This window comes from Diaphorina citri, unplaced genomic scaffold, assembly GCF_000475195.1.
Source record: "Diaphorina citri unplaced genomic scaffold, Diaci psyllid genome assembly version 1.1 scaffold217, whole genome shotgun sequence".
Taxonomy (NCBI): Eukaryota; Metazoa; Arthropoda; class Insecta; order Hemiptera; family Psyllidae; genus Diaphorina; species Diaphorina citri.
In genome coordinates this window covers 136,001-151,058 of record NW_007377654.1, presented here as the reverse complement: position 1 = coordinate 151,058, position 15,058 = coordinate 136,001, and the positions used below count along the sequence as shown (strand labels likewise).

Here is a 15,058-nt window from a genome sequence, read left to right as displayed (position 1 = left end):
CGAGCAGTGTCCGAGAAGTATCAGAAGTTTGCAAATACAAACGGTCCAAGCTCCAACATAAGGTAAACCTGGCTATAAGATCTGTTATATGAGGAGCTATGGTCAATCATGGACTGGCATGCCCATCCCGTAGTATGCCTCTCATCAGATGGGCGAGAAGAGACACAATACTTCCCATTTAGGTGCTGGATCAACACGAGAACATCAGAAAGTAACCCGTTGAAATATTTTAAAATATTTGCAATCGAAAAACGAGTACAAATTTTTGTAAGTAGATGGTGGGATTCGAACCCGGGACCTTCTGCATGGCAAGCAAGCGCGTTACCACTGGACCAACCGTGCCCCCGGGACCAATTGTGACATTAATTAAGCGCTAGGTCGCGGGTTCGATTCCCGCCCGGAGCAAACTTTATCCTAAACAGTTTGTTCTCGGAACGGCTGGCTTTCTCCTATCCTGTATTCCTTCTTCCTTTCGCATTCGGGAGTAAGACCTCCGCGATTACAGTTTCCCCTAACGAATCTCTTTGGGGAGAAGTACCTCCGATTTCTATAGCATCTATCATCTAATAATAATATATGTGTATAACTACGTCATCGTCATTTAGGGTAGGTATCTAGTACCTTAGTAACCTTATACCATGGTATGGTTTGAAGGTCATGTTAGGTCAAGGTCAATATTGGATCGATCTAATTAATATACCTAACCCAGTATGATGTAATTTTTGTGATTCATTGAATTAGAATCCAAGTTCAATTTGACATTGAATTGACCCAAAAGATTGCCAACCTGTACCTACCATTTTGTACCGAATAGATACCCATGCTAGCTACCCGCAGTCTGGCATTTTTTGTTTTCCACACCGCGGAGTGAGCTGTTTATTCTTCTTTCTCATGATGATCATTGTTCAATGGTTGATATCGGCGATTGAGCTTTTTCATAAAGCCAGTCCGCAGACTGAGCTATTAACAGTTGCTCAATTGCCGAATTTCTGGGACTGAGCAGTTTGAATTTCCAATCCGCGGAGTGAGCCTTTTTTGTGAGCCTAGCATATACATAGGTAGATTCTTCAGGCTCTACCTAATACTTACCTAACAAATCGGTTCAGGATTGAACAGAATACTGAAACAATCCGCCTTGATAGTTATAAGTTGCCTTCATGCCACAATTGTAGTGTTGCACATTGCATTAGTGTGATGTATGATTTCCAGGCAGATTTCTGCCAATAGTTTCATGCAGTGAATACGAGTAACCATAGTGAACAAAACTTGCTTCGTTCGGTTTATTTTGAATTTAGACGTCTAATCTACTAAATTTTAATTTGCTAAACCAAAAATCAATCGGAAAAGAATGAGCTAAAACAGAAAACAAAGATATACCTACTAAGGGCCAAGCCATGAAAATAAAGAAAATCACATCATGTTCTGAATAGCAATAGTACTCTTACTAGCTGTAAGAAACGATTTTGATTCTAAACCAAAACCATTTTATTTATTTTTTTTTTTTTTTAGCTCAATGAGCGAATTTGGGGTTTTGAGCCTAGCATACAGATTATTTAGGATCTACCTCTAATACCAACTTGATTAAGGATTTAACAGAATACTGAAATAATCCGCCTTGATAGTTACCTATACATGCAATTTGCAAGTCACATCTGTAGTGTTGCACATTGCATTAGTGTGATATAAGATTTCCAGGCAGATTTATGCCAAAAGTTTCACACAAGTGTGAACGAGTAGGTGAACCTTTAGAAAAGAAAAGAAAATTGCTTCGTTCGATAGATTTAAGACGTTTTAGATTTTTCACATTAATTTGAAAAAGGAAAAGCAATCAAAAAAGAATAAGCTAAAACAGAAAACAAAGGACATACCTACTTATGAAGCCATTGAAAATAAAGAAAATCACTTGATATTCTGAATAGCAATACTACTCTTACTAGCTGTAAGAAACGGTTTTGATTCTAAACCAAAATCATCCTCAGAAATAGTAAGGCTTTATATTTTCTTCAATAAATACGGGTATTTACATACACAACTCAACAAAATAAAAACAAAAACAAATTTCAATAAATAAAAGTCTCAGGAACTATGTACAGAGAAGGAAAGATTGACTTTCGCATTACCTTTGGATTCTCACATATGGTAATGGAAAGTTTTGTGATGTACCGTTGTTGGGGGTTTCACGAGTCACGTTAGTACTTTGGGTAAGCTGGTGCTGGTTTGTATGGGGCGGGTGCTGGGGCGTAGGGGGCTGGTGCGGGGTAAGCTGGTGGTGGGGGTGGGGCGTAAGCTGGAGGAGGGGCAGGCTTGTAGGCGGCTGGTTTGTAAGCTGGTGGGCCGTAAGAGGGGGTGCCTTCTTTCTTGACGACAGCGTTGAAACCGGTGTGCTCGTCAGCGGTGTATTCGACAACTCGCTTGGTGCCGTCGGCTTCGATGAGACTGTAGGTGCCGACAACATAGTCACCGTCTCTGGTCTCATGTTGACTGTGGTAGTCTCCGGTGTGAGCGTCAGCTACTTCGTAGGCAAAGTCATACTTGGCTGGTGCGTCAGGGTAGGCGGGTTTGTAGGCTGGGGGAGGGGCGTGGTATTGTGGGGCACACTGGGTAGCGGCCACCAGGGCGAGAACGATAGCGATCTGAAAACAAGATATTCCGGATAGAAACAGATGGTACGAGTACATACACATGATGGCCAGAGTAGTGGTCGAAATATATCAACTCGTCTGTCCTTTTATCTGTAGTCTTGTTTGTTAACGTCTATTAGATAGGGGACAGTCTGTAATCCACTCCAGTCAAGTGAAGACCATGTCCAGAAATATGTATGATATAGTACTTGACCATTATCTCAAACTAAACAAAAAACATAGACATGTGTTTAAGGAGTATTAGGTATTAACAGATTGCCAAACGAACGATCTACGAGTAAATGTTGGACGAGCTACCAAGAAATTGAACTTTAACTTGACAAGCCGTCAGAACTAGATCTATCAGACAGTCAGAACGTGTGTGGCGGAAAAAGCTTGAGACCGCGGTCTGTCAGACAATCTGAGCGTGAGAAAACCTATCGCGAAACCTAAAGGTTTCTACTACGTTTATGTTAGGACTCTTCACTGAACCCTCTAGTTCCTAGAGTCTCCCGTGAGCATGCTCTTGTAGGACAAGTCTAATTTTTAAATGTTTCTAAGCACTTTTGTTGATCCTTTGAACAATCAATACTGTTTGGGATAAGTGTAAACTATAAACACCTATTCTAGATCACCTACTTCCCAGCAAAATGATATTTACTTCTATATTTTCTTGTTCCACTTAGCAATCCATTACCGAGGAGGTCATTGCATATGGGTTTGTGTTTGGTTGAGTAGAAACCTATTATTCATTATGATGAATAGGTACCTACAAAACACCCGACCAAGTAATAACACATAGGTAGTACGTACGGTCGTACGGTTAGTATCTACCACAACTACATACTCTACTTTCTAAAAGCTAGTAATGCAAGTACTTCACATATCTATCTCTATATTCTCTATTGAGTATGAATTAATACTATATACTATATAGGGTCTACAATCTATCTTGTAAGAGTATTATTAACTTCTAAGCATGCTTGTAGACCATGCTCGGACATTCTCCAAGCATTCTCAGAGCTTAACAAAACATTTCATCATGAGATTGTAGAGCTGGGAGTAAATCTAGATAGGCTTTGCCATTATAACTCGGGTTATTCGGGAAGTAAAGTATGCCCCTTATGAGAGATCTTCACAAAGTCAACGCTTCTACCAAAATCAAAGGGATTAGTATTTGAACCTAATCTTACAAAATAATGGTCTTCATCTTACTTAAATATTTAATGTTGCTATTGTTTATGTCACTGCAGGGATGCAAACTACTGATCAATCAGTAATAGGCTAATAGGTAAGGAAATAACCAATGATCATCGCATCGGTAAGAAAATTGATGTTGGAAAATACACAACTGGGATCATCACTTTTATTTATATCTTCTGATGCCGGTATTGAAGCATTGCTTCACGAGTAGGTTCATGACTGTCAATGCACCCACTTCTCAGACATCCACTCTGGTTCTTGCCCAAGTCTGTGAGTGGCATTCAGTTTCACAACCTCTCTTGGCAAATTCCAGAAAATTCCGAAGTTTAAAAGTTTGAATCCAAAAACTAAGATTGTTTTGACATCACTAAAATAATGTAGTAAGATTATGAGTAGTGCCAATTTAAAACGACTTAAGGAGTTTGCAAAATTTCACCATCGGATAACTTGTTATCGAAAAGAACTCAAAAATATTCGGTGCTTTCTTTCGAAATTTTGCCCCAAACATCTTGTACGTCAAATTTGTCGAAGCAATTAAAGAGTTTGCAATAAAAATCTTTAAAAATTCAGTTCACCATTCAGCCTACATGTGGCAACTTACCAGTTGTGTCGAAAGAATTGTTGATAATAAAAAACACCAAACTCGCGCCAAACAGCTGTTTGGTACTCGATAACCTGTCAGCCCTACATCTACCAGACAGTCTGAAAGTGTGTGGCGGAAACAGTTTGAGACCGCGGTCTGTCAGACAGTCTGAGCGTGAGAAAACCTATGGCGAAACCTAAGGCGCGTTTCGCACTGAGGTAACACATCGCAAGTAGCAAGTCGCAAGATGCTACTGCTTACGTCCTGAATCTTGTTCAAAGAAACATGAACTTTCACATTGGAGTAACAACTAACAACATGTGACAATAAAAATGAACTGCGTAGGTTCAAAAAATAATTTTTCCCATAAACAATCACAAGTAGCAACTAACAAAACTCCAGACCGTTGAAGTAACACTGTTACTTGTTTCCAGGGTTCAAGTAGCAACATGTATCCTCAGTGAGGAAGGTTTCATTTGAAATAATGGTCTGGTCTTTGAAGATGCATGCTACGTAGCATCTTGCGACTTGCTACTTGCGACGTGTTACCTCACTGTGAAAGCCGCCTAAAGGTTTCTAATACGTTTATGTTAGGACTCTTCACTGAAACCTCTAGTAATTTTAAAACACACTGAACACAGACAGCACAGAACAGAAATTGGAATTGAAACTGAAACTAGGTATTTGAAAGAGAACTGAAATAATTGAAAAAATAAACTAAAAATCTCTCGTACCAACCTTTGCGTACATGTTGAGCGTGCTGAAGAAGTGGACGGCGTGTTTACGTTGAGAACTGACAAACAACTGATACCCTTAGCCCAGTAACCCAGTGCTTTTATAGGTCAAACCAAAGACAATTGTATAAACCGGACACTATAACTAGTATAACTCACCCCTTGTAGGTGGAGCCGAAAACATGGGTGTCTGAGGAATCGAGGTGGCTATTGGTTTGATCTGGTTTGGACAAAATTGGACAATGTCAGTGTGGGACTTCGGGGTATAATCGGGCACACTGAGAAAAAAACCTGGGTGTTGGAACCCCAATCGAGTGACTGGGTTTCGAAACTCTAATATTGAACTCTTTGACGGGAAGCTCGACACTATAATATAGCATTCCAACACCCTAAATCAGGGGAAGTAACCCAATAATAGAGTTCTTCCGTCCGAACTTGTTCTCAGTGTAGTGTTTGACAGCCCACAGATTTTTCTGTGTTGAATTTTATTGTTTGAGGTTTTTCCATTGATTCAGCGTTGGAAACACACTTGTCTGTTGAGCCAAGGGCGATTTTTCCCCAGAGAATTGCTAAGGGTCCTCAGGAGATGCATTTTTTAAACCAAGTCAAACTAACCACCCAGTTTTTTCCTCAATGTACCTAGGTTAACGTAAACCCGGACAGTGGTTGGGGCAAAACCGGATATTAGGTAGTAAAATGGAATCTTGAAAAATATAGAAATCGGAAAGAAATGGGATTTACAATTTTCTACCGCATGTTAATCGGGCAACCCGGGCTAATCGGGCAACCCGGTATCACCTGACTACCCGGTTTTGCCCCGGTCTCCCCGTTGTACACTCAATATGCCTTCCAAAATTAAGTTTGTGATCGAAATAGACACCAAGATCCTTTTTCTGGTTGATTACTTTCAGAGTGATAACAAAACATACCCTCCAATCCTACCCACATTTTTGAAATTTCCCTAGCAAAGGTAGTTCTTTGCTTCAGTCTATCATATTTTCTTGTTTATTTACTTATATAAGATGAACGGAAATATCTATAGAGAAACAATCAATAACAATTTATTGATGAGCTGCCAAAGTCTGGGTTGCCAGATGACACAGCATACTACTCAAATAGATATGTAATATACCTACATACCTATCTAATTTCCTTTTAACCTTTCTATTTCAGTATGGATTTGATCCTCAAAATTCGAAAGCAGCCATCATGATTATGATGTCCCTGGCTGTGACGTTCTGTGTCATGTGGTTCTTTCAGACAATTAGTGAACTGGTAGGTCTCCCCGACCAATTTCCAATCCAATATGAATATGAAAGAAAAGACATGTCCACGGGCATAACTTCGCGACACAAGGTCGTAGAAATAATCAACGAACCAAAAAAAAAATAAACCAAATCAATTCCAATTTGAGCGTTAACGGTGACTTTGCAGTAGTTAGTCTAGCGTGCACTATTAATGACACTATTTACGAGCCCTATTTATTCAAGACACTATTTATGAGCCCTATTTTATTCGCTTCCAAAGCCCTGGTGTGAATCTGAAATATGGGTCTTTATAAGGCGAGACTTTGACCCAATTCCTCAGGGGTGAACCTGGTTAGGTATTTGTCTAGGAGAAAATTATTATTTATTTATTATTATTATTTTTTTTGACATGGAAATAGAGGTTAGAAAAAGGACAATGTTGGTCTATTTTTTTCTGAATAGCGCAAACTCCAATCTGACTCTGTCCGCTGTGGCGCTGTCTCACAGACAAAATAGTCATATTAGTTACGAACCGACAGAAGGCAGGAAATCCGAAAGCAGGTAGAACCTGGTTCCTGTAACCCGGAAAAATCCCCTATTTCTCCTGTTTCTGAGAGACTAAAAATTTCCTCAAATATAGGTACCATTTAAAAAAAAAAAAAAAAAAAAAATATTTTTCTGAAAAACAAAAGATTTCCACAAAAAAAGGGCCCATTAAAAAAAAAAAAAAAAAAAAAATACCTATAGGTACAGAAGAAAAACTGATAATATGTCTTTTAATTGCGTACACCTGGTGCCTTCATTTGATAGGTCACAGGATCGTGGGAATTCGTGGGTTTAATTACGGGGAGCAGGTATCTATCATTTTAAATGGGTATCACAGCAATTATTGCTCACTTTGAAGGAAAAAGAAAACTAACCCTTGTATTTCAAATCTCATTTCAAAAATTGCATTGTAATGAAGCAATAAGTTGAAAATAGTTACATACTTATTATTTTTTACTTTCTTTATTTGGAACTAATTTTCAACATTCTGTATTGGAAAAGTCTTCTTTTCTTTCAAAAGTGCCGGTACTTATACTTAGGTACATTTTACCTCCTCCCCTTTAGGAATGCAAGGGTTATTAAAATCAGGACAGGGGCTTAGAGTATCACGAAAATGTGTGGAGGAAAGCTCAGGTGTTCTATACTTTAATAACACAGTGGATAGCTATCAATTAATAGTAGAGATTCGTCACTTCAGAAGAAAATAGTTCATCCCTAAAGAGCATTTAAAGTGATTCCAAAGTTTTCAAAAAACCCCAGAAAACTGATGTCTAAGTTCGAGTTTTGAGACTTTCGGTACACAATCAGAGAATAGAGTGAATTTAATGAGGGGGAAAGCGGTTTGATTGAGGAAAGTGTAACTGCTGGAGTTAGCTAATTGCTTCCTAAAGCGACGAATTATAACATTGCCCTTTTTTGCCGTCCAGACGCGAGACGTGTCAAATGGTTTCCAATTTTCTATTGAACGTAGTTTCATTTAGAATATTGGAAACTATCCACTGTCATTTTTTCTCATTCCAAGCGTACCCAGATTATTATCCTTTCTTTCATTCGCCTCCTCAAAAGTTTACAAAAAACTACTCAATGGTAGAATCAATTACCAATACGGTGAAAAGTAAGTTCAAAATTGGACAATCAATTCGGTGTTATTTCAATACCTATCTTCTCATTAGGTTTTAGACCCCAAAAGTCTGATTTTCTGGGGTAATGGTAATGTAAAAGTCATTTTTCTGTGTGGGTTCTTTTTTTAAGAGGTTTGATAGAGGGAACTTTAACTGCTAAGGTCTTATAGTCCCGAAATCGAAGAGAGAAGGAAGACAGGATAGGAGACAGCCAGCCTTTCCGAGAAAGAACATTATCCGTTTAGGATAAAATCCGCCCCGGGCGGGAATCGAACCAGCGGCCTAGCCGCCTAGCGCTTAAAAGGCAGACGCGCTACCAACTTAGCTAACTAGGCTGGCTGTGGACTTTTCATTCGCAGCCATGCTGATCATCGCACGTCTGCCCTGGAGCAAGAAACACTTCCTCAAAGCTAACTTCAGACTCCTGGAATTTTTCGGCTACAAGATGGACAACAAGCGTTGGACCTGGGCACAATATTGGCGTTCCTATTTCGGGCGGTCCTTGCTCATGGGCCTCACAATTTACTGTGCAGTCTATAACTTCTACGATATCTTCTCCAATATTGCCAAAGACAGGGTGGTTCAAGGCATTCAGGCAATATCATTACCGAGTATGGCAATCACAGCCATTATTGCTCATCTTCACTTCATCGTGTACAAGACGGAATTGGACACACTGTTTGGTCAAATCGATGGTATGTAGGACACGTATAAAGCTGTGTCTACAGATAGTGGACGGCCGTCGATCGATGGTCCACCGACGGCCGTCGACTATGTGTGGACATAACTCGCTAGTCCAATCGTTCAGTTAGTCATTTATTTAATCAAATCGATTGAACTTACATCATGTGACTGAACAGTATCTACAATATCAAATTTGATCGTACTGTGTCCCATCCCTTCTGTCGCAGACATGGTGAAGTTTTCTCTCCGTCTGTCACCGGCCATCTCCAAGCCTCGTCTGGACAAGTACAGTTTCATCTCCAATCTCCTCATCGTGCTACTCTACTTAACCATCCCCCTCGCCGGTATGACCAACTTGCAAACACCTCTGATTTATTTGATTCAAAATGGCGCCCAGTCTAACTATTCGGAGATCCCAATGCCCTTTGAGGTCTACTATGGGACGGAGCCACGGGAGGATCCGAAAATGTTTTGGCTGATAGCTATAATACAAGTGAGTATCTAGGGGAAGGGCTCTGTAATCTGATCTGTCATGGCTGGATCACACGGGCCTAGTGCCTAGGTAAGCAGTCCAGCTTTTGGCCTCGTTTAAACACCAATGACGTTCAGTAACATTTTAGTCCAGTTGGACGAAATACACTTCTTCTGCCACATACCCAATTGGAATTAACCCAGTTACTGGACTGGCTGCCAGTGGTACACGAGGTCAGTATAGCTGGACTGCGTACTGGCCTCGTTAAGAAAAGATGTGGCAGCCAATAAGAGTTCAGACGAATTTCCTGTTACATGCTATTGAACTTATTCTTCTTCTGACTATTTCTTATACGCCACTTCACGAAAAAGAGCTCATCTCTTGCAAATCGAACCCGTTTCTCTCAATTTTCCAGACACTCCAGATGATGTTCAGCCTCGCCTACTTCGTTCCCGTCCTGTCCTGTTACTTCTCCGTCATCTATTTCCTCCAATCCATGAACGAGATCACCAACCTCTTCTTCAGTCACTTCTTCATCTCTGCCCAAGACACTGACAATCCGTACAATCCAGAGATGATACCGTTTCGCGGAGTGTTACTTCTGCATCAGAAACTGCTGAGGACAATGGAAATGTTCGCGGACATCATGGCGGCTCCCTTGTTTGCGGCGTTCACGTTTGGAGTTGCCTATTTGGCGCTTGCCTTCTTCGAAATTGTTATGGTAATTTGGTAATACTGAGTGAGATTTTGGTGAGCATTCAGTTTCGTGAGGATAAGCCAAAGGACTATTTACCTATTCAGGTCACAACTCCAAGGTGTTTTTATAACAAAACATTTCCTCTAATCCTACCCACATTTTTGAAATTTCCCTAGCAAAGGTAGTTCTTTGCTTCAGTCTATCATATCAGTTGAACGGAAATATCTATAGAGATGTTATCCACTTCACTTTTGACATGTAACAATTTAGGTATTATCCACCAGACTCAGTTGGATACCTACTGGATATCATGTAAGTAGATTCTGACCTATATGCTAGCCACGAGATAAATATCATGGCCAGACTTTTCTTTCTTTCGAACAATAACATAATTAAGGCAAAATAGAGACCGTTTTTTTATTCGTAAATCAACTCAGTGTGAGCCGTTCATTTTTCATCCAATGGAAAACAGGCAAAACAAAATGGCAGACTTCTAAAGTTTATCGAAATGGAAGGGAAAGGCCACTTTTATACCTACCATAGTATGAATGTCATCAGATGGGTAAGAACAGACAATACCTACTTTCTATTTAGGTGCACGGTCGACATGAGAACACCAGAGAGTAACCCGTTGCAATTTGAAATATAGGTATGCATCAAAGCAATGTTGCAAGTTGATAACGAGTGACATGCAAGGGGTGGCAATAATTGTCAGTAACATATGAACACTTACCTGCCTATTGTCAATAAATACCTACCTACCTTTCTGCCGTTGGCCATTAACTCTGTCAATGTTGTCATTAAAAATATGAATTCCTGACCAACCTTTGTGTCATTAATTTTGAATAGGAATGAACAGCCCACGGGAAGAAAGATGACGGCTGGGGGACTGTAAAGAGTGAGTAGGTACCAGCCTGAATTTCCCTTGCTGAAGAAATATTGAATATTGAGTGCGAGGAGCATCCACTCGTAAAATTTGTAGCTAAAACCAAATGTCAGCCCAAAGCAATCACCCAAGTTAAGGCTGATTTACAGGCTGACGAAAAAAGCCGACCCCGTCTGTACACGATAAAAGGCGAAGAAGAAGATCTAGGTATGTGTTTTGAATCATTTGTAAACACCTTTGAATCTAGAATTATTTATTTAATTATAATATTAGCACACACATCTTTTTCCCACGAGCTCTTCAGGTGTCTCTATCTATGCAGGACCAATGTCCTTTGGTCCAGGTAGGACAGTCCAAGAGCCATTATCATAGTCACTGCGCGAGATCGGTAGGCAAAACCCCTTAGCCTACCAGACTCACGCAGGTAATAATGTGTGTGTGATTGCCACACAATCTAAAGACAACTCTAAGGACAGTCAATATTCATAATTTCAAACTCAAGATCGATCTATATTTTATAGCAGGCATGTGCAAACTGTGACCATCGGACCCCTTTCTGAGCGGTCCACGATTAGAGGGATAGAGTGATGTCCAAACATAATCGACGTCGATCGACGAGGTGAATCTATGTTGTGCATGGTAGGCAGGTGCAGGGGCGGGGTACTGGGGGGCAGCGTGCACGGCAGCCAATGCTGCGAGTACAACAGCGATCTGTAAGTAAGAAACACAGGGATGTTAACACACGTCAGAAATTGAAATTAAGATGGAACAGTCTGTTCAAAGTAAAGTGAGGACTGCAAACACTTTGAGTTTAGAATCAGCATGGAATGGTGGAAAGGTTCGGTTCAGCTCAACAGAGTGGGAACTCTGAGTTGGTTGAGAAGATTGAAAATTTTCAAACAATTATGCATCTGATATCTGATACCAGCAACACAGTAAAATGGGATCTCGTAAACTCAAACTTTATCTAGCCTTACTTGACCTGTATTACTAGAAAACAAATGCACAAAGCTCGGATTTGCCAAATAGAACAGTACTAGACAATTCGTTTAGGATAAAATCCACCCCGGGCGGGAATCGAACCCGCGGCCTAGCGCTTACAAGGCAGACGCACTACCAACTAAGCCAACTAGGCTGGCTTGGACATTTAGCCATCATAGAAAAGGACAAATAAGGGTACCTTCAACATTGTTATCCACTTCACTTTTGACATGTAACAATTTAGGTATTATCCACCAGACTCAGTTGGATACCTACTGGATATCATGTAAGTAAATTGTCCCACGGGTGTTGCAGTGCAACCCTCCTAATCACCCATTGACTTTGACATTTGGTTATTATAATAGACCAAGAAATAGATTAAGTGTGACTTTAACTAAATATTTATGTTGAGCAATAAAAAGAGATTTGAAAAGAAGTGCCCACGTCTATTTATCTGTGGGATCGAGATAAAGAAATTATGTCTGGAAGCCGGAGCAAGATTTAAATGGAAAAAATCAACCTAGTCGGGACAACTTTGGAGTTTGGTTGAAATATGCTAGCCACGAGATAAATATCATGGCCAGACTTTTCTTTCTTTCGAACAATAACATAATTAAGGCAAAATAGAGACCGTTTTTTTATTCGTAAATCAACTCAGTGTGAGCCGTTCATTTTTCATCCAATGGAAAACAGGCAAAACAAAATGGCAGACTTCTAAAGTTTATCGAAATGGAAGGGAAAGGCCACTTTTATACCTACCATAGTATGAATGTCATCAGATGGGTAAGAACAGACAATACCTACTTTCAAAGTTACTAGTCAAGTGAAGACGTTGTTCTTTTACCTATACCAATATGTTGCTACTTGACAGATTGACTCTCCTAGAGAAGTATATAGAGAAACAATCAATAACAATTTATTGATGAGCTGCCCAAAGTCTGGGTTGCCAGATGACATAGCATACTACTCAAAGTCTGGGTTGCCAGATGACACAGCATACTACTCAAAGTCTGGGTTGCCAGATGACACAGCATACTACTCAAAGTCTGGATTGCCAGATGACACAGCATACTACTCAAAGTCTGGGTTGCCAGATGACACAGCATACTACTCAAACAGATATGTAGCGACGAGGTGAATCTATGTTGTCGAGGCAGTGTGGACGATTCAGTCGACAATCGACATCAATGTCGACCGATCCACTATGTGTGGACACCTGTAGAGGGAACTGTAGCAGCAGAGGTCTTATCGTCCCGAAATCGAAGAGAGAAGGTGGACAAGATAGGAAAAAAGTGAGCCTTTAAGAGAACGAATCTTCCCTACTTTACTTTCCGTGTTCGTGAGATAGGCAATGAAGAACGCTACGACATTAGAAAGACGGTGAAACAGCCATCTTCCTCCTCCTCCTCATTCTTCTTCATATTGAAACACTGTGGCCCGCGGTCACGTTGAGTTTGGGCAGCCCTGTTCTATAACATTTCAGACGGCCTGAATGAACATTGGGACTGAAAATTTATCACCCCTTACCTACTATTTCGCTCGTTATTTACTTTACGCTCAGTTTATTGGAAATAAATCTAATATGGTCTGAGAAATTTGAGATTAAAATGCATGTTTTAAATGCGTGTGAGTGTACCCTTCTAGATCCTATAACCTTTAAATATTAGGTAGGTACATACCTACCTAGTAGAAGGTAATTAATAATTAGTGTGATTTGATCCTCAAAATTCGAAAGCAGCCATCATGATTATGATGTCCCTGGCTGTGACGTTCTGTGTCATGTGGTTCTTTCAGACAATCAGTGAACTGGTAAGACTCTTAAACCATTAAGCCAAGGTAGTTGACAAATTTAAGGCTGTACTTAACTTAGCATGACTACTCTTATAAATTTAAGAGATAACAATTTTACGCTGTGATTTAGCAGACAGTGGCCTACTCTCAACACTTTTGAGCCCATAAGCCTCATAATTGTAATGACCCAACTCTTCCCACGGCTCTGATCAATGTGACAGTATGCCATGGGCATACTGTCACATTGATGTGGCCTTAAACCAGTGGAGTGGAGTTAGATTTACAAAAGGGGAATGAACCAGCATACGGTGAAAAAAACTAGGGTGCCGGTAGCCCAACTGGGTTCTGGAACTCTAATCTTCTTCTTTTTCTTCGCCTTTTCCCGTGTACAGACGGGGTCTGCGTTTTTCGTCAGCCTCTCAATCAGCCTTGGGGATATTGCTTTGGGCTGACATTTGGTTTTGGCTACAAAAAATTTACGAGTGGATGCCCTTCGCACTCAACCTTTGCTATTTATTTAGCAAAAAGAAATTTCAGACTGGTATCCTCCCTCTTTAAAGTCTCCCAGCCAGCAGCCAGACTGGATAGACCCACATCCACACTAAGGAAAAAACTAGGATGTCAGCAGACCAATCGAGTGACTGGGTTCTGGAACTCTAATATGGAACCCTATATCAGGAAGCTCGAAACTTTACTATTGCATTCCAACACCCTAAATTAGGGGAAACAATCAGGGGAAACCCCCTATTTCTCTGACACGGTTTTTTACTTTCTATTTTCCTGGGGTTTGAGTTAGTATTCCCATGCTTCTTATACGACCCTTCTTATCATTCTTATCCTAGAATCCATGTCATTCTTAGCCTAGCCTTCATGGCATTCTTATTCTAAGAAGCATTCATAGTCAAAACTCCTAGGGTGACTGTCATTTCTTCTTGACAGAGTGTTAAATTTCGTATGACATTTATTGTCTCGCTGAGTGAGTTATTCGTCAAGAACTCCATGTCAGTGAGTCAGAGGTGAACCTATTCAATCATTCTAACTCACTAAATTCCTATTGTCTTGTCTGGAAATGACTTAAGTGCATACGAGTACATTATAGTCCGCTGTAAGATTAGTAGGTAAGTATGTGTATTAAGTGCATTACGTATTATGCACATTCGGGGTATTCATTGATCAAACGAATTAATTGAGGTCTGACTTTTAACTCAGCGATTTTTGATGTACCTACATAATACCTATGTAGTGTAGATGCTTTGTCTGTTTCAATAGACCTAACTTTCAAACAGTTAGTTCAACTTTGATTAAATTTGGAGAAAAAATTACCATGAGTTTGTTTAGTGGAGATGACAGAATACGCGCTCTATGAATCTATGGAATAGCTCGATAAAGGAAGGTAAGTACATTCTTACAAATTCAATGCACCTTTAGGTACGGGAGGTGTCAGGTTTAGGAATTGTTAGAGGCTAGAACTCCTTGGACATTATTATTATTT

General features: G+C 40.1%; 2 protein-coding genes across 2 annotated transcripts; one reads left to right on the top strand and one right to left on the bottom strand.

Moving 5' to 3' along the window:
- Window positions 1-1,891: 1,891 nt before the first annotated feature.
- LOC103506128 (cuticle protein 7-like) lies at window positions 1,892-5,217 on the bottom strand. Its single transcript, XM_008470512.2, has 2 exons — window positions 5,146-5,217; window positions 1,892-2,633 (listed from the first exon to the last, which is right to left on the bottom strand). The coding sequence occupies exons 1-2, from the start codon at window positions 5,155-5,157 to the stop codon at window positions 2,190-2,192; spliced, it is 456 nt and encodes a 151-aa protein (XP_008468734.1). The 5' UTR covers window positions 5,158-5,217; the 3' UTR covers window positions 1,892-2,189.
- A 3,199-nt stretch (window positions 5,218-8,416) lies between these two features.
- Window positions 8,417-9,944, top strand: LOC108252001. Its single transcript, XM_017442722.2, has 3 exons — window positions 8,417-8,750; window positions 8,967-9,232; window positions 9,627-9,944. The coding sequence occupies exons 1-3, from the start codon at window positions 8,417-8,419 to the stop codon at window positions 9,942-9,944; spliced, it is 918 nt and encodes a 305-aa protein (XP_017298211.2).
- Window positions 9,945-15,058: the final 5,114 nt, after the last annotated feature.